At 28.6% G+C, this 18,108-nt stretch overlaps 5 protein-coding genes across 5 annotated transcripts; 2 read left to right on the top strand and 3 right to left on the bottom strand.

Annotated features, from left to right (window-relative positions):
- Nucleotides 1–1,529: 1,529 nt before the first annotated feature.
- Nucleotides 1,530–7,637, top strand: GO595_001125 (golgin subfamily B member 1-like; the record flags this gene model as incomplete). The annotated part of the gene is made up of 2 exons (XM_067913889.1): nucleotides 1,530–5,157; nucleotides 5,422–7,637. 2 exons carry the CDS (start codon nucleotides 1,530–1,532, stop codon nucleotides 7,635–7,637), a joined length of 5,844 nt encoding a protein of 1,947 aa, XP_067778743.1.
- A 1,654-nt stretch (nucleotides 7,638–9,291) lies between these two features.
- GO595_001126 (Rpt5p) lies at nucleotides 9,292–10,548 on the bottom strand (the record flags this gene model as incomplete). Its single annotated transcript, XM_067913890.1, has 1 exon — nucleotides 9,292–10,548. The coding sequence occupies one exon, from the start codon at nucleotides 10,546–10,548 to the stop codon at nucleotides 9,292–9,294; it is 1,257 nt and encodes a 418-aa protein (XP_067778744.1).
- A 206-nt stretch (nucleotides 10,549–10,754) lies between these two features.
- GO595_001127 (uncharacterized protein) lies at nucleotides 10,755–11,087 on the bottom strand (the record flags this gene model as incomplete). The annotated part of the gene is made up of 1 exon (XM_067913891.1): nucleotides 10,755–11,087. The coding sequence occupies one exon, from the start codon at nucleotides 11,085–11,087 to the stop codon at nucleotides 10,755–10,757; it is 333 nt and encodes a 110-aa protein (XP_067778745.1).
- A 241-nt stretch (nucleotides 11,088–11,328) lies between these two features.
- GO595_001128 (rapamycin-insensitive companion of mTOR-like) lies at nucleotides 11,329–14,235 on the bottom strand (the record flags this gene model as incomplete). Its single annotated transcript, XM_067913893.1, has 1 exon — nucleotides 11,329–14,235. The coding sequence occupies one exon, from the start codon at nucleotides 14,233–14,235 to the stop codon at nucleotides 11,329–11,331; it is 2,907 nt and encodes a 968-aa protein (XP_067778746.1).
- A 1,650-nt stretch (nucleotides 14,236–15,885) lies between these two features.
- On the top strand, nucleotides 15,886–16,746 carry GO595_001129 (PQ loop repeat family protein; the record flags this gene model as incomplete). The annotated part of the gene is made up of 1 exon (XM_067913894.1): nucleotides 15,886–16,746. The coding sequence occupies one exon, from the start codon at nucleotides 15,886–15,888 to the stop codon at nucleotides 16,744–16,746; it is 861 nt and encodes a 286-aa protein (XP_067778747.1).
- Between the last annotated feature and the right edge of the window lie 1,362 nt (nucleotides 16,747–18,108).

Here is an 18,108-nt window from a genome sequence, read left to right on the forward strand (position 1 = left end):
ATTCAAAGTATCATTAAAATATGCATATACCCATGCATTTTGACCTGATTGAATTTTTTTTTGATTTTTTGAATCAAACGTAATTCTCTTTCCCATGGCAGTTAAAAGCTTAAGCTTGCAATTTGTTGCAAAACAAAGATAAAGTAAAAGATATATCATTTTTTTCAGGTAATGATTTTTTTTTTCAATTAGATTACTTAATATATGTTATCTCAAAAATTGAAAACAGCTGTAAAAAAAAATCATCAAACAGAAAATTGAATGAAAACAACGCTGAAGTATCTACCAATTGTTCTGAAGACAAGTTAAATTGAAAGTCACTGGATACATTTGTCATCTTTCAGGAGGAGGTTTGGCATTTAAATTCATTCGATATTATTCAAAATATAGTTTTTGAGGAACGAACACAGACATCTGTCCAACATCAGTAATATCAATAAATATTTTATTTTGTATTTGTCTATCTTTAAAATATTGTGATTTAATTGTTTTGTAAAAATGCTAGCGTTAATTAAATGATTTTTTTTTATAGATGCCTATTAAATTGCTTCCAAAATTTATCTCATCAAAGCCATGATATAATAAAATTAAAATTCATAAATTGAAAGGAAACTTCAGAGCGTTTGTGATGATAAATAAAAATGGGAAACGAGGTTTTAATAGCATAGATTTTCTAATGGAATAACATGAAATTCATTTTGCTTTTGATAAAAAAACAATGGTGTTTCGCTAATGATCGATTCTCGACTTTTTGCAAAAAAAAGTGATACATCATTTCCCTATACGAATGGACCACCTGAAGATTCAATTCTGAAACTTTTTCATAATATAGTCGATGACGATAGACAATAAAAAGTGTCGACAGAAAAAAGCATTTTGTACATGTCTTTGAAAGAATATACACACACAATATATAACATATTTAAAATAAGAATATCACTCCAAATACATTTATAAAACAATTTTGTTGATTGTTTAAGTAGATTAATATATGAAAACTTTTAAAACATTCATTTTTCTATAATAAGTTTTATAGTATTTAAATTTCTTATGGATTTGATAACACAATTAAGAAGCAACTTCTTTGGTCAAATATAGATACAAAATTAAATTAGGAATGTATAATTATACAATAAATGAAATGCTTCTTTCAGACAGAACGATTATTCCATATACAAAAAGTATATACTCGCCAAATATTTGAAGGCTAAATTACGGTTAAATAATCGTCGTAAAAAATTATACTTATTCTCGAAACTGATAATATTAATTTCATTTTAATTCATATTTCAAATTTGGTCACATTTACGTGTATATTTGTGAATGAGAATTATTGCAAAATACCAAAAAAATTTCCAAATTTTTCGAAATATTCAACTTTAGAATAAAACTACCATATATTCGAATAATTAAGCTATAGGTAATATCGTTTTAATAAAAATATTTTGGATATTTTAAATATGCATGCTAGAAAAAGTGATTACAAAATTTCTGAAGGGACATCTCCAAAAGTCAGAACCACTCTACAAATGTCAAAGCTGAAGCCCGAACTTGTTTACTCAGGAATTTTAATTGCTTTTTTTGGAGCATTCTCTCTAATGTCAAGAATGAAAACTAGAAAAAAAAATGGAAAAAAGGAAACAACAGAAGAAGAAGAAAATTCGCAAGATTCTGAATCAACACCATCCGAAAACGAAGAACAAAATGATGAGGAAATGATTGAAAGAGATGTTGATTTAGATTTTTCTTCATATAGTGAAAATTCGTCAGATTCAGATTCTCGAATCAATTTTTTAGAAAAAGAAGTTGAAAGACTCAAAAAAGAAAACCAAAGCCTAAGACGAAAAATAGATCCAAAATTAATTGATGAACAAACCCCAGATAACTCTTCCATTAATGATGAAATGTCAACACTTCGGGCTGAATATCGTCAAAAGTTTAAAGCTCTCCAAGAAAAAGAAAATGACATCAATAATCAATACACACAATTATCTTTAGAGAAATCCAAAATTCAAGAACTCAAAGCACAACTTGAGAATCAAAAACAAGTTTGGAAGCAAGAGAATGATTTAGAATCAAAAAAGAATAAGAAAATACAAGAAGCACTTCAGAAAGCACAATCACAATTCGAAATCAGCAAAAAGAAAGCACTTGCAGAAGTCTCAAAACAGAAAAAGGAACTTGAAGATGAACGTTCTTCCATTGCCAAAAACGCTGATATTGCCCGACAAGAACTTACACAACGTGAAAAAGCTCATCAAGCTCGAGTTGCGACACTTAATTCGATGAAAGAAGAATTAGCAAAAGAACGGAAACAACTTAACAATGAAAAAGATGAATTTAATCAACAAAAAGCAGAGTTTTTAGAGCGATTAGCTAATTTAGATAATAAAAATTATTTGTCGCGCTTAACACAAACAGATAAAACATATGAAGATATCGAAAAAGAAGAAGAAAAAATTCAAAATCTAATGAAGCAAATGGAATTAGAAAAAGAAAAAATTAAAAGAGAACAAAATCAGTTAGAAGAAAATAAAAATAAAGATAATGAAGAAAGACAAAAAATGATAAGAAATTTACAATTGTTAAATGAAGAAAAAGAAAAATTAGAAAAAGAAAATCAAGAATTACAGTTCAGAACATTAGAAATGAACAGAATAAATGAGAAAATGAAAGAAGACGAAGAATTTATTAAAAGCGAATTGGAGAAATTAACAGGCGAAAAAGAAAATTTGAAAAATGAGAAAAAGAAAATCGAAGAAGAAAAAGAAATAAATGAAAAGGAATTAGAAAGAATTAAAAATGAAAATGAAAAACTTTTAAATGAAAAGGAACAATTCCAAAAGAACAAAGATGAATTTAATAATAAAGAAAACGAATTACAAAAAGAAAAAGAAAATTTCGAGAAAGAAAAAGAATCATTTAAGCAAAAAGAAGAAGAATTCAATAACGAAAAGAATAAATTAAATAAAGAAAAAGAAGAATTTAATAACAAAGAAAATGAATTCGAAAAGAATAAAGAAGAATTCGATAAAGAAAAGGAACAATTTAAATCTGATAAAGAACAATTCAATAATGAAAAGAATGAATTAAATAAAGAAAAAGAAGAGTTAAATAACAAAGAAAATGAATTCAAGAAAGAAAAAGAACAATTTGAACTTGATAAAGAAGAACTTAATAATGAAAAGAATAAATTAAATGAAGAAAAAGATAAACTAAATAAAGATAAAGAAGAGTTTGAAGAAGAAAAAGAAAAATACAAACTCCATCAAATTGCAACAGGTGAAGGATTAGAAGAGATTGAGAAAGAAAAGGAAAGGCTCAAGCAAAAGGAGAAAGAATTAAATAAGGAGAAAGAAGAACAAGAAAATGAAAAAGAGAAACTTAAACAAAAAGAAGAAGAACTTAATAAAGAAAAGGAAAAGCACGAACACGAAAGAGAAGAGTTCGAGAAACAAATAGAAGAACATAAACGTGAACATGATGAATTAGAGAAAGAGAAAGAAGAATTTAATAAACAAAAGGAAGAACACAAACAAAAAGAGGAAGAATTCGAAAAGCAAAAAGAAGAATTTAATAACAAACTCGAAGAAGAGAAAAATAAAATTAGACAAAAAGAAGAGGAACTTGAAAAAGAGAAAGAAGAACATATACATGAAATTGAAGAGGAAAAAGAGAAACTTAAACAAAAAGAAGAAGAACTTGAGAAAGATAAAGAAAAGTTTGAGAACGAGATCAAAGAAGAGAAAAATAAAGTTAAGCAACGAGAGGAAGAACTTGATAAAAGCAAAGAAGAGTTTGAGAAACAAAAAGAAGAATATAAACATGAAATTGAAGAAGAAAAAGAAAAACTTAAACAAAAAGAAGAAGAACTTGAAAAAGAGAAAGAAGAACATATACATGAAATTGAAGAAGAAAAAGAAAAACTTAAACAAAAAGAAGAAGAACTTGAAAAAGAAAAAGAGGAAATTAAACGACAAAGGGAATTACTTGAAGAAAAGGAACGTGATCTTGCAAGAAGAGAGAAAGAGCTTCAGGATGCAATCAGAGATTTCGAGAATATAAAGAATGCATCTAAAATGGCTGAGGATGAATATTCTGCTGAACTTCTTAAGTTCGAAGAAGCTCGGTCAAAGCTTAATCGCGAACAAGAAGAACTCGAACAGGAAAGAAATAGAATTGAAAACGAAAAATCTGAATTAGAAAAATCAAAGAACCAAATCGAAGAACGCGAAAAATCATTTGAAGAAAGAAATGCACAACTTGAAGAAGATTTAACCAAATTAGAAAAGGAAAGAGAAGAGTTTAATAATGAAAAGAATAAACTTAATGAAGAAAAAGAAGAATTTAATAATGAAAAGAACAAATTCAATGAAGAAAGAGATCAATTCAACAAAGATAAAGAAGAATTTAATAATGAAAAGAATAAACTTAATGAAGAAAGAGAAGAATTTAATAATGAAAAGAACAAATTAAATGAAGAAAGAAATCAATTCAACAAAGATAAAGAAGAATTTAATAATGAAAAGAACAAATTAAATGAAGAAAGAGAAGAATTTAATAATGAAAAGAACAAATTAAATGAAGAAAGAGATCAATTTAATAATGAAAAGAACAAATTAAATGAAGAAAGAGATCAATTCAACAAAGATAAAGAAGAATTTAATAATGAAAAGAATAAATTAAATGAAGAAAGAGAAGAATTTAATAATGAAAAGAATAAATTAAATGAAGAAAGAGATCAATTCAACAAAGATAAAGAAGAATTTAATAATGAAAAGAATAAATTAAATGAAGAAAGAGAGGAATTTAATAATGAAAAGAATAAATTAAATGAAGAAAGAGATCAATTCAACAAAGATAAAGAAGAATTAAATGATGAAAAGAATAAACTTAATGAAGAAAAAGAAAACTTAAATAAAGAAAAAGATGAATTAAATGATGAAAAGAAAAAACTTGAAAACGAAAAAGAAGAACTTTCCAAAGAACGGAGCAAACTTAAAGAACAATTTAAACTGGAAAGCGAATTCAGCGAAGGAAAAGAATTATTAGACAAAGAAAGAGAACAACTCAATAAAGAAAGAGAGGAATTCAATAAGGATAAAGATGAATTAAGTAACGAAAAGAAAAGATTTAATGAAGACAAAGATCAATTCAGTAAAGATAAAGAAGAATTACGAAAAGAAAAAGATGAATTTAATGATGAAAAGAATAAATTAAATGAAGAAAAGGACAAATTCAACAAAGATAAAGAAGAATTAAATAAAGAAAAAGAAAAAATTGGAAATGAAAGGAATCAACTTAATAAAGATAAAGAAGATTTTAATGATGAAAAGAATAAACTTAATGAAGAAAAGGAACAATTCAATAAGGATAAAGATGAACTAAATCACGAAAAGAACAGATTTAATTAAGACAAAGATCAATTTAGTAAAGATAAAGAGGAATTACGAAAAGAAAAAGATGAATTTAATGATGAAAAGAATAAATTAAATGAAGAAAAGGACAAATTCAACAAAGATAAAGAAGAATTAAACAAAGAAAAAGAAAAAATTGAAAACGAACGGAATCAACTTAATAAAGATAAAGAAGATTTTAATAACGAAAAGAATAAACTTAATGAAGATAAAGAACAATATAACAAAGATAAAGAAGAACTTAATAATGAAAAGAATAAATTAAATGAAGAAAAAGAACAAATTCACAATGAAAGAGATCAATTTAATAAAGACAAAGAAGAATTTAACAGTGAAAAGAATAAATTTAATGAAGAAAAAGATCAATACAATAAAGACAAAGACGAATTTAATAATGAAAAGAATAAATTTAATGAAGAAAAAGATCAATTTAACAAAGATAAAGAAGAACTTAAAAACGAAAAGAACAAACTTGAAAATGAAAAAGATGAAATTAATCATGAAAAGAATAAACTTGAAAATGAAAAAGATGAAATTAATCATGAAAAGAATAAACTTAATGAAGATAAAGAACAATTTGAGAAGTCTAAAGAAGAATATAATAAAGATAAAGAACAATTTGGTAAAGATAAAGAAGAATACAATAAAGATAAAGAAGAACTACGCAAAGATAAAGAACAATTTGGAAAAGATAAAGATCACTTTAACAAAGAGAAAGAACAATTTAATAATGAAAAGAATAAACTTAATGAAGACAAAGAACAATATAATAAAGATAAAGAAGAACTTAATAATGAAAAGAACAAATTAAATGAAGAAAAGAATATCTATAATAAAGATAAAGAACAACTCGATAAAGAAAAAGAAGATTTTAATAATGAAAAGAACAAATTTAATGAAATCAAAGAACAATATGATAAAGAGAAAGAACAATATAATAATGAAAAGAATAAATTTAATGAAGATAAAGAACAATATCTTAAAGATAAAGAAGAACTTAATAAAGACAAAGACGAATTACGTAAAGATAAAGATCAATTTAATAAAGATAAAGAACGATTCAATAATGAAAAGAATAAACTTAATGAAGACAAAGAACAATATAACAAAGATAAAGAAGAACTTAATAATGAAAAGAACAATTTCCATAAAGACAAAGATGACTTATATAATGAAAAGGATCAATTCCATAAAGAAAAAGAAGATTTCAACAATGAAAAGAACAAATTTAATAATGAAAAAGATCAATATAATAAAGACAAAGATGAATTACATAAAGATCAAGAACAATATCAAAAAGATAAAGAACAACTTGATAAAGAACGAGCAGAATTTGAACGAGAGAAATCGGAATTTGAATTACTTAAACAACAATTATTATCACAACGTGAATCACAACAAATTACAGAAGATAAAACATCAATAACATCAACACCAGAAACTCCAGAAGAAACAGAAGAAGAGGCTGCGTTATCACATACCATTGATGACATTAGTTCACATGTATCACGTATAATGAGTGGCCGTCTTCGAGTTATTAATAAGTTAGATTGTGATCGATTAATTAATGTTCGAGGACGAGATCGACCCATTGCTATATTTGTACCACCTAAATCATCATCATTATCAATGAGTGGTGCATTTATCTATGATGCCATTAAATATAAGAACGAAAACACTATTTATCTATATACTGGACCTGAATGTCCTGAAGTGTTACGTAAATTAGCAGAGTTATTACAACAAAGAATGGCGCAAGCATTTCCTACTGCTAAAACAAAGAAAATCATTAATACTATCACTGGTGATGACTTTAATCATTTCTTACATGTGATGGGTGGACATGTAAAACAAATGCAAACGACAAATAACGCTGGCGATGAATTATTCTTCGAAAGAAGATTTTATATGAACTTGTTCCATATTTATATATTCCAAAATGGTAAAATTACTGAGAAAAATATTTCGACAACTCAAAGACCAACTTTAAAGGATTTGCCTGAAACTGGTGCAGCTGTTATAGATACAAGTGATACGGCTTTGTATCTATGGGTAGCAAACCCTGAAACAACTGATGAAAATGAGAAAAAAGATGTCGACGACGCATTGGAATGGATGTCAAAGCAGCCCGAATATAATGAACAGGGAGCAACAAGAGATTTGACAGTGTTCTCGAAGAATTTCATACCGCCAAATTTGGAAATTATTTTCCAGGCGTAAAAGGAATTTATGATTTTATTTATGTATAAATAAATAAATTTATTTTTGAAAATGGAATTAAAGTCAAAATGTTATTTGATTATTATCCTAAAAAATTGATTAGAAGAATTTTATATCAAAATATGAATCATTTTATCGACTTGAAGCTATTTGATCTATTTGTACAATTTCTTAATAATAAACATAAGGTGAATCATATTATCTTCGTGAATCTATGATTGAACATAATTTTCTTGAACCAAACATTGTAAAAAACAATAAGAGTGCTTATTTTGTACATTATATGTCTAAAGATAAATTAGCAATCCATTTAAGGGAACATGATTTGTAAATTATGAAGAACTTTCAAAGAATGATTGAGAATTACATAAAAAATTAATTAAAGAAGGAGTTAATCCAAATGAAATTGCAAAAATAATTCGAAATGATGAAATAGAAAAACTATAAAAAAAATTACATTAATTGATTATGCAGCATTTTTTGGATCCATAAAATGTTTTAAATATTTACTTATTAATGGAGCTAAAATAGAAAAAACAGGTAAATATGCAGTTGCAGGTGGAAGTGAAAAAGTTATTCATTTGTGTGAATAAAACCATTTAAAGATGCATATGAAACTGCAATTAGATCCCATTGAAAAGATATCTTTCATTATTTTTATGAAAACAAGATTGAAAAAATTAATAACTTGGATAAATTAGTATAACAGAAGCTCAACCACAACCAGCATAATTTGTTAATATTATAACAAATACTAAACACATAATTACTAAAAATAATTATGATGAAATGTTAAATAGTATCTTCCAGAAGTTGTTGGAGCATTAAAAATAAATGAATCAAAAACACATAAACAAGTTAATGAATGTATTTTAATACTATTGCAAGTAACGATTTCATAAAATAAGAACAATCTTTAACACCATTGTTATTACATATATCTGTTGGCATAACACCAAACTCATATAGTTTTGTAAGTGCTACAATTGATGCTATTGAATGTGTAATTTCATTAACAAAATTGCATAAAATGTTAACCTTGAAGATCTTGGGTAATTTTGTTTAATATGTTTTTAGGATAATGATTCTAATCAGAGATCAGAAGTATTTCATTGTGCATTGCAATTTTGTCATGTCTATGTTCTTCGTTATTAAGAAATGAAAAGAAAAACTTATTGAATTTTCAGGACCAAATCTTTTATCTTTATTTTCATAATAAATAAACTATTCACACTCGATTTTTATTAAATTCTTTCATTTCCACCCGAAATTCTAAATGTATGGCAAGCGCGTACGCAAAAAAAATACATATTCACAGTCAAATACATATAATCCTTCATTACAATTTGATTTGACATTAATACATTCCATAATATTAATTTCTCTACTAACGAAATTTGTTAAATCTTCCCAAGTTAGTAATATTTTGGAATTATCTTTAGCAAAAAACAAATTTATATATAAATGCTTATCAATGTTTTACATAGAGAAAGATACAGAATGCTTTCCACCTCATGAAGAGAAACTTTTCCTAATGCACGATTGTCCCAATTGAAAGATTCCATATTTAACTATACGTATCAATTGTTATCTTTAAACTAATGAAGATAAAACAGGTGCAAAAAATTGCGGCGATTACACATCCTAATTTTATTTAAGAGAAATAGTTCAAGAACTTCTTTTTCTTTGCCTGCACTTGTGCTATTCCCTCCACATAATCCTCGTGCGATATCACGTCCGCGTTTCTTCTCAATGCGACCATTCCCGCCTCCACGCACACCGCCTTCAGCATCGCGCCATTAAAATCCTCTGTACTTCGCGCGATTTCTCTAAAGTTTACGTTTTCGTCTGTTTTCATGTTCTTCGAATGGATTTCCAAAATTTGCACTCGCGCGTCCTCATTCGGCATTGGCAACTCGATTTTCCTGTCCAATCTTCCGGACCTGAGCAACGCCGGATCGAGTACGTCGGGGCGATTGGTGGCGCAGATGACTTTGACATTGTCCAATGCTGTGAATCCATCGAGTTGATTCAGAAGCTCCAACATCGTTCGCGAGACTTCTCGTTCTCCGGTGATGTTATCAGAGTCATTACGTTTCCCTCCGACTGCATCAATTTCATCGATGAAGATAATTGTCGGTGCTTTACTTCGCGCTAATTCAAACGCTTCACGAACAATTTTCGCACCTTCCCCAACATACTTTTGGACAAGTTGTGGGCCTGCTAAACGTAAAAACGTGGAATTAGTGTTGGCTGCACATGCACGTGCTAACATTGTTTTGCCTGTGCCGGGTGGACCATATAATAATACTCCTTTGGGAGCTTGGATTCCAATCTTTTTGAGACGCTCGGGCTCCATTAGTGGTAAGACGATCGCTTCTTTGAGTTCTTGGATTTGTTTGTCTAATCCACCACATTGTTCATACGTTTCGGTTGGCTTGGAATCGACTTCCATGGCTTTGACGCGTGAATCATAATGTGGAGGAAGCTTTTCGTAGATTGTATATGTGTCACGACTTACTGCTACAAGTTCTGATGGTTCAAGATCTGCTGCTTTGAGTAACCCTGATATTGGTAAAAAGACTGTCTCACGTCGAGATGTTTTAATGACCGCTGAAAGTTCTTCACCAGAGCCTTGATAAATATCTTCATCATCTCCTTCAACTAATTTAAGTGTTTCAACAACAGATGATATTAAATATGGTGTTTGCTTGAGACGTGATATAATCTCTTTGTTTTGTTTTGCATGCTCTTCAAGTTCTTTTCGTTTATTTGAAAGAGATGATAATGTTCGTTCAGAAATTCTGATATTGTTTTCGAGAAGTTGTGTGTTATATTTGATCTCAGAAACAGATTTTTGTGACATTTCATTGATTAATTCTTGATCAACTTCTACTTCTTCGTTCGACATTAATTTTTGTGAATTGACTAACTTTGTTCCATTTATAGTTGGTCAAACCAAAAAAAAAAAGAAAACGTTAAAAAATCAATTAGATTATCATTTTTTTAATTATAATTAAACATGATATATTTTATTATAGATATAATGCCTTGTTGGCCTAAATTGTTTTACATTTTAACAAACATTCGAAGTGAAAAAAATAATTATTTTGAAATCTATGTTTCTCCTTGTTGTATTGCTTGTAGCGTCTTTTCAGAAAGTCGTTCTATCTCTTCTAAAGATTTGGAATATGTGTCAATCAGTATTTGAAGTTTTTTCATTTCAATCTCGAAAAATTGTGGAACTGTCAACAATGCTTTAATTCGTTCTTGGCGTTCGATTTGTTCATGCAACTCTTTATTTTTTTCGGCTAATACATTATGCTCTGTAATCAATAAGTCGCATTTTTTTGTTAGCTCATCAATAACACGATTGAGTTGATTTGTTCCGTGTTGTGGTTGATATTGTTCTGTACTTATTCTGTTTTCATCAAATGAAATATTAATCATTAAAAATTTAAATTTAAACAAACGTTCAACAAAAGTAAACTACAGAAATCTTTAAACAAAAAAAAATTTAAACAAAAAATGCTTAAACAATCTTCAAGCTTTAAGTCTCTGGTTATTTTTTTCCTTACAAAGCAAAGTTTACTTTCCTTATCATAAGTTTAAAAAATTCATTCTTATTAAAAAGTTTAATTTTGATAACTTTAACAATATTCCCTAAAGGCCGTTTTCCTCCATTTTAGAATTAGAAGTTTTTGTGGACTGAGCTAAGAGATTGTGGTGATTGAGGAGATTTTGAAAATTGAACCTGACTAAGTGGAATCTCGTTGCTGTCATTCTTTTGGAGGATCTCTGTACATTGAGCTCTGACAACGTCTTCAATTTCTTGGTCAGACATATCATTTCCTAAATTTGACATTAGTGGTGATTGTCGAAATATACACATTATGAAAGCTCTAGATTCTGGTGGGAAAGAGAAATTTCCAAGTAGTTTAAGAGCATATAAAGCTACTTCAGGACAAATAATTTCATCATGTTTTTCACGTATCATTGAAATCAAGTTTTCTTTCGCTCTCTTATGCGTTATAGGGTTTGTCAATTCAATGAGCATGTTTCCAATTTCTTTTTTCTCTTGAGATATCTGACAAGGAATTATATCATACAAAATCTCTTGTTCATTAGTTTTTCCGACTATTGAGAACACGTCACATGGAATTACTGCTGAGTGTGAACCATATTTGAATAATTGCCAATTATATTTTTGAAGAACTGATGAAAAATAATCTGAAATATGGAAAAGTGACAGACAAGAAATTAACGTTCCCCATATCACGTACGAACTTTTTGATATGGCGGTTTTTATCAAAATTTCAGGGATTTGAAATTTTTGAACGATAGAATCCGCTTGAGGTGAAGAAGCGAAATGAGAAATAGCGAAAAACGCAGCTCTTGTTTTCGAAGTTGAAGTATTCTGACAAATTGCCAATAACGTTTGAATGTCGTTTGTTAATAGTTCGACACCTTTTTCAAATTTTGACAAGTGACCAAATAAATGGGGTGGTACCATGGCAAAACCACCGTTATTGATAATTGAGGGATATTGAGAGATGGTTTTTGAATCCTTAGAAAAAGTGAAATTCATTGCTGCGTCGTAAATTTTAACGTATTCTTTGTTTCCATAAGTCATCCACCAATTGATTTCATGAGTGACGTTTCCATGGAGTATTGATTCAGGCGAAGAAAATATGATTGAATAAACAAAATGACAATGCTTTGCTAAAATTTCATGAATTTCTTCATCGCCTGATATTAGTTCAATACATTCTTCATTCTTTAATAAGAAGTCACTTAATGTGTTTAATAATATTGGTAATCTTTCCATTTCATTCTCTTGATACACTGATTTAACAAATGGTATTAATAATTTTTGAAAGATATAAAATTTGGTTTCAGGATTTTCATCTAATTTTTGGCGTAATTCAGTAATAGCAAGTTTTGATACATTAAAATCTTTGGAATTTAAAAAGCCATTGTAAACTAAAATGGTCCAACCAGGCTCAGGAAGAAATTTCATCATCGGTAAAATCTTCTGACAATTTTGAAGATTTGTACATTTAGTTCCAAGATCTGTAAGTTGATCTATAATATTAAATTTGGTTAATGCACAAACTCCGTTTTCACATGACATCAAACGTGTAATGCAGTTAAAAAGTGGCCATATGGGGCTATCGTTCGGAATTTGTTCGTCTTTGAGTAAAACCTCCATAACCGTCTTGAGTAAACCTGCGAAAACATTTGATGACTCAAGAATCGAATCTCCCCAAGAAGATTCGAGTAGAAGATCTAACAAACTTTCAAGACATTTGGTCATTATTCTGACATGTGGGTGATCTTCATGTAAGAAATTGTTAGCGAAAAAGTCAAATAACATATTATATAATTGAAGAGATGATTGAGATTGCGCATCAGCATCATTTAAAGGTAATATTACAGACAAGTAAATGTGAATAAAATTCCAGTCAAGTGATGAAGATGACCATTGATGATCTTTTAAATCAATTTTCGTTGATGCTGCTTTAGTCCGATATATTTGCATTGATAGTGTTCTAGACTTTACTTTTTGGTTTTCCAGTGGTGGTACAGTAACTTTGGGATAATTAATGATTTCACACTTTGAATCTAATGGAACTAATTTATGTATCAAAGCCGAAGCCGAATTGTTTGGTGGCAATTTCTCGACTAATCCAAGTTGTAAAAACGTGTAAAGAACAAATCCTGTATAAGGGTCAGTTATTGAAACTTGATCGTCTTTTCTGATAATTAGCGAAGTAAAAATCGAAATTATATTTTCTTTTTCATGAGATATACCACGAACAATGCTTTGGATGCCATTGTTTTCAAGTCCGAATCCAAGAAAGCCCGGCCATTTCTTCAGTATTTGTGTTATTGCTTTACAAGCGTTATGAAGACGTTTACGATCATTTTTTTGTGATGAAAAAATCTCAGAAATTAATTGTAATGTTAAATATGAATTACATTTTGAGGAATGGCGTTCTTCATATGAATAACAAATTATGTCACATTGGTCATTAGTTGGATCATTGATAAGAGATTCAAGAAAAATCTCACTAACTTCTGGAATATCAAAGACTTCGTCGGAAATAATGAAAGCTTCTTTGAGATATAAAATTATTAATTGTTTCTCTTCAGGACGACAAATATTATAATATGAAGTAAGACCACGAATGACTGATGATGGAAGATAGTACCTCTTTTTTAGCATTAAATAAACTAATTTAAATGCATTTAATTTTTCTGGATCATTCTTGGATTGAGGGCTTAGTGGCTTTTGCTCTAAAGACATTGCAATGAGCATATCAAAGTTGTATGCTTCAATAATTGATTTATTTGATGCTGATTCAAGGTCAAAAATAATTTCTAATGCAATTGATCGAATCAATGAAGAATCATACGTGTATAATTTGTGTATGTAGGCAGCAACAAAACTTATTGGAAATGTCTCCATATCAACAAAACTTATATCATATTTTAAACAATTATATATCTTGACTATTTCTGCCTGTTTTAGTTTCTCTGTGGCTAAGTACTTGATGGCAAAAGCAACAAAAGAATCCATATGGTTTCCCATCATGGGTTCTTGCTGAAGTGGGCGGTAAATCAAAATTATTCAATTAGATGTAAAGTGTACAAAAAGTCGATAATTGACTGTTGAAGGCACCGCTACACCCAAAAATTGTCATTTGTTTTGTGGGCTGTTCATTTTTTCATTCTCTAAAATAAGTATAAACAAAGCGTTTTATGGTATCAATTAAGCATTAATTAAAATGACCAAAAAAGAACAAAACAACATACAAGCTTTGGAAGCTTAAAAAACTTATTAGAACATAAGTGACATAGGAGCAGTATGCGATTGATTATAAGTTGCATCATTAGGATGAATTCAAAGGATGCAAACGAAACCGGAGCATTTTTAGTAAATTCTTTAATGGTAGCCTAGCTGACCTATCTAGATAGGACTAGCGCGTTAGTCTTTTTTAATTGATAATATATGAAAAACAGAGTCTGTTAACAAAATCGATTTTCCAAAATTCGAAAGCACAAAAAAGTTCATGAACTTTATTCTTGAAAGTCATGACAAATTTGATGAAATTGGAAAAAATCATCATTTAAAATTAAAAACACTTTTTTTACATCCCTACACTGCTTTTTATCTGCTTAAAAACATTCATCAAAATTTATTTAGCATTATTATCAATTCCTTCTTGTTCAAGAAGTAATTTAACTATTTCTGCATAACCATTTTTAGATTCCCATATAAGTGCTGTTTCAAATAATTTAAATAATTTCCAAATATTATTTTGAAATATAAAATAAAATATATAAATATCTTTACCAATTAAATTTATCCCAATCATTACCTATTAAAATAACCCCCTTGTTGCATTAAAATTTTCTTCTTTTAAATTAAATATAATTTTCTTAAATTCTAAAAGTAATTCCTTTAAAAACCTAATATCAGTACACCCATTTTGCAAGAAAAAATGGAGATAAGTTATTTGGTTGTGGTTTTTTGTTTCAGTTGAAAAAATTAAGATGAAAATTCACAGAATTATTGGAAAGTGCTTAGTGGACATTCACTTTTTGTGAAACCAAGAAAAAAATGGAAAAACTGTTTCATCAAAATTTTTTACTCACAATAACTACATATTTACGTCTTCAATAAATTCCAAAAAAATTTTATGAAAAATATAAGTAATTAATTATAATCTAATTCAAACAACAAACATCTGATCATTTCTTATTTATCTTTTTCTTTCATTTTCTTGCTCATTTCTATTGACATATATAAAAACACAGCATATTCGTAAAAAATTTTTGCGTCTGCATAAATGAATATTTGTGAACTCTTTTTCACTTCATCACCACCCAGCCAACCAAATCTTTATTTGTAAAACCTGGGGAAACCAACAAATATTCTTCCAGTTCCTTTTCATGAAATTGTTATTTCTTAGTTCTGAGAACTTTATGCAAAAGTTTCCTTACAAATATAACGTTCGCTTTCAGAAACGTCGGTATAAGTCACTTTCCTATCGTATTGACAACGATCATCTGTCTCTCATTGTTCACTTTTTGAAGTATTTACTCATGAATTTCTGTACACAACAGCGGCTATTTTAGACTTTTAATTGAATAAATGATTTTAAGAAAATTTTTCAAGTTTTTGAATTGATGGGGCCAATCGAACGTTAACTCATTGAAAACGATGAAGTCAATTCTATAAATGTCTCCTTGCCCTGAGGGTGCAATTGGGTGGATTGCCGATGCTTTTGGAGAGTGTATTGTAAATGCGCGCGACAGATGGAGTTTTGGTATTGGTATGGTTTCCAATGTTATTTGGGTTGTTTCTTCTGTTCCTCAAATTTACCAGACATGTAAGGTCAAAAAGGTCGATGGACAGAGTCCTTTTCTGTTTTCTTTCCTTACGTTGGGTAATGTGTTAAATCTTGTTGGTATTATTATTACTCATGGTTTATTAACGCAAATTCTAACACAGATATTATATTTGTTAATGGATGGCATTATGTTTATTCAGTTTTTATATTACAAATATATAAAAAACAAGTGTTGCCCAGATATTGAAGAATCAACTTCAATAAGGCTTCATTCAGAGGAAAGCAGTTCATCTTCTGTACTCTTTAGTGGAGTTTTAGCCCAGTCAGCATCTTCTGCTGTTGATTGGTCTGCACCATACAAAGGCACATTATTACTTGGAGAAATCTTTGGATGGGTCGGAGCCTTGATCTACATCATTTCACGTGTACCACAGAACATAACAAACTGCAAAACAAAGAAAGTTTCACTTAGTCCATACTATGTGATTCTTGCTATCTTAGGAAATGCGACATATTTTGCTTCGATTCTTATCAAGAGCACCGAAGCGAACTATCTTTGGCAACAATGTCCATTTATCGTTGGCGCTTTGGCACCCATGTTATGTGATATATTGACAATCATACAGATGATCATCTATGGCCGCGGTTTTGCTGATAAAGTCGAGAAACCAGAGGAACTACACGCCGATGAAAACCCCGAATCCAGTTCTGAAGATGTTTCTGAGGATAAGAATATCCCTGAGATATGAATTTCTTGCTTTCTTTTAGTAAATAGTATGATTCAAATGGTAATAGATTTGTTATTGTAGCCAACACTCAATTTATTCATTGGAATATGGGATATTTCGCGCCAAAAACGATAGACAAATTAATTGATCAGAAAAATTTGGGTTCCGACAGAAAAAACTATCGTCATTCTGAAATCCAATTAGATGGAATTTTTGCATTAATTGATCTTATTATCTAGGAAAATATGAAATAAAATATTCTTATGAATGTATTTATTTTTTTATTTTGATTTTCATTATAAACCTAAAAATCACTTAATAAGGATAATTATACGTAGTTTCTCATAATTCAACATTTCTTTATTTTGTACAATTGCTGCTTTTCTTGTTTTCTTGAAAATTCTTATTCATATGAATTAACGAATAATGATAGAATTTTTAAAATTAGAGTTGTTTATTCATTTAATGAAGTTATACCATCAAACTTATTAAGTACAATTTATATAATTTTTAATAAAAAAAAACAAATCTAAAAATATATTTTTATATAGATAGATGAAATGAAAGGCATTTGATCAAATGCATTGGATTTACAATTACTATATTATATCAAATTCAGTTTTTTTTTATTATTTTCTTTCCGAAAAACAATTTAATTATTTTATATATAGGGAATATAAAACAAACAATGAAATATACATTTTTAAGAATAATTCTTATCAAAGAATTACTCCATTTTGTCCAAAAGTTTTCGATCACTTTATCGACAAATAAAACGAAAATAGTTAAAGAGATGATCGGTGCCAATAAATTTGGAAGAAACATTGCAACAATAAATGCGAAAATTGCCATCGTCAAAAATAATTTGACTTTCCGTATAAATGAAACAGCAGTTTCCAAAAAAGTATTAATTCCTTCAAAACTATTTCCAAAATCATTGACAAAATTTTGCATGTTTTGAAGCAGCTTTGAGGTGTTATCGAGTTGAGTTTGGATTTGAGCGATAGTTTTGTTGAATGATATTGAAATATTAACGATTTCTTTTTTAATAGTGGATATAGATTCTATTGAATCTTTCATAGATTGGTATAAATCAATGAGAGACTTGGATGTTTCTTCATTAAAAACATTTCTCTTTGAAAATAAGCATAAATTTTTCCAATGAACTTTCATGATCATAAATATTGAATATGCAAAATTGCTCATTTTTGATGTTTTTTCAGAATCTTCAGCATCACATGGAAATTCGTCTAACTTTCCTGTGATGTTATAAAAACATTGAGTAAATTGAATTGCTAAATGTTTTTGTTGTGTCTCGTTTGCCTGTTCACAGTCATACCGAATATTTTTGATGATTTCTATATAGCAAGATTGACTTGGAAA

This window comes from Histomonas meleagridis (genome assembly GCF_020186115.1).
Source record: "Histomonas meleagridis strain 2922-C6/04-10x chromosome Unknown contig_12, whole genome shotgun sequence".
Lineage (NCBI taxonomy): Eukaryota > Parabasalia > Tritrichomonadida > Dientamoebidae > Histomonas > Histomonas meleagridis.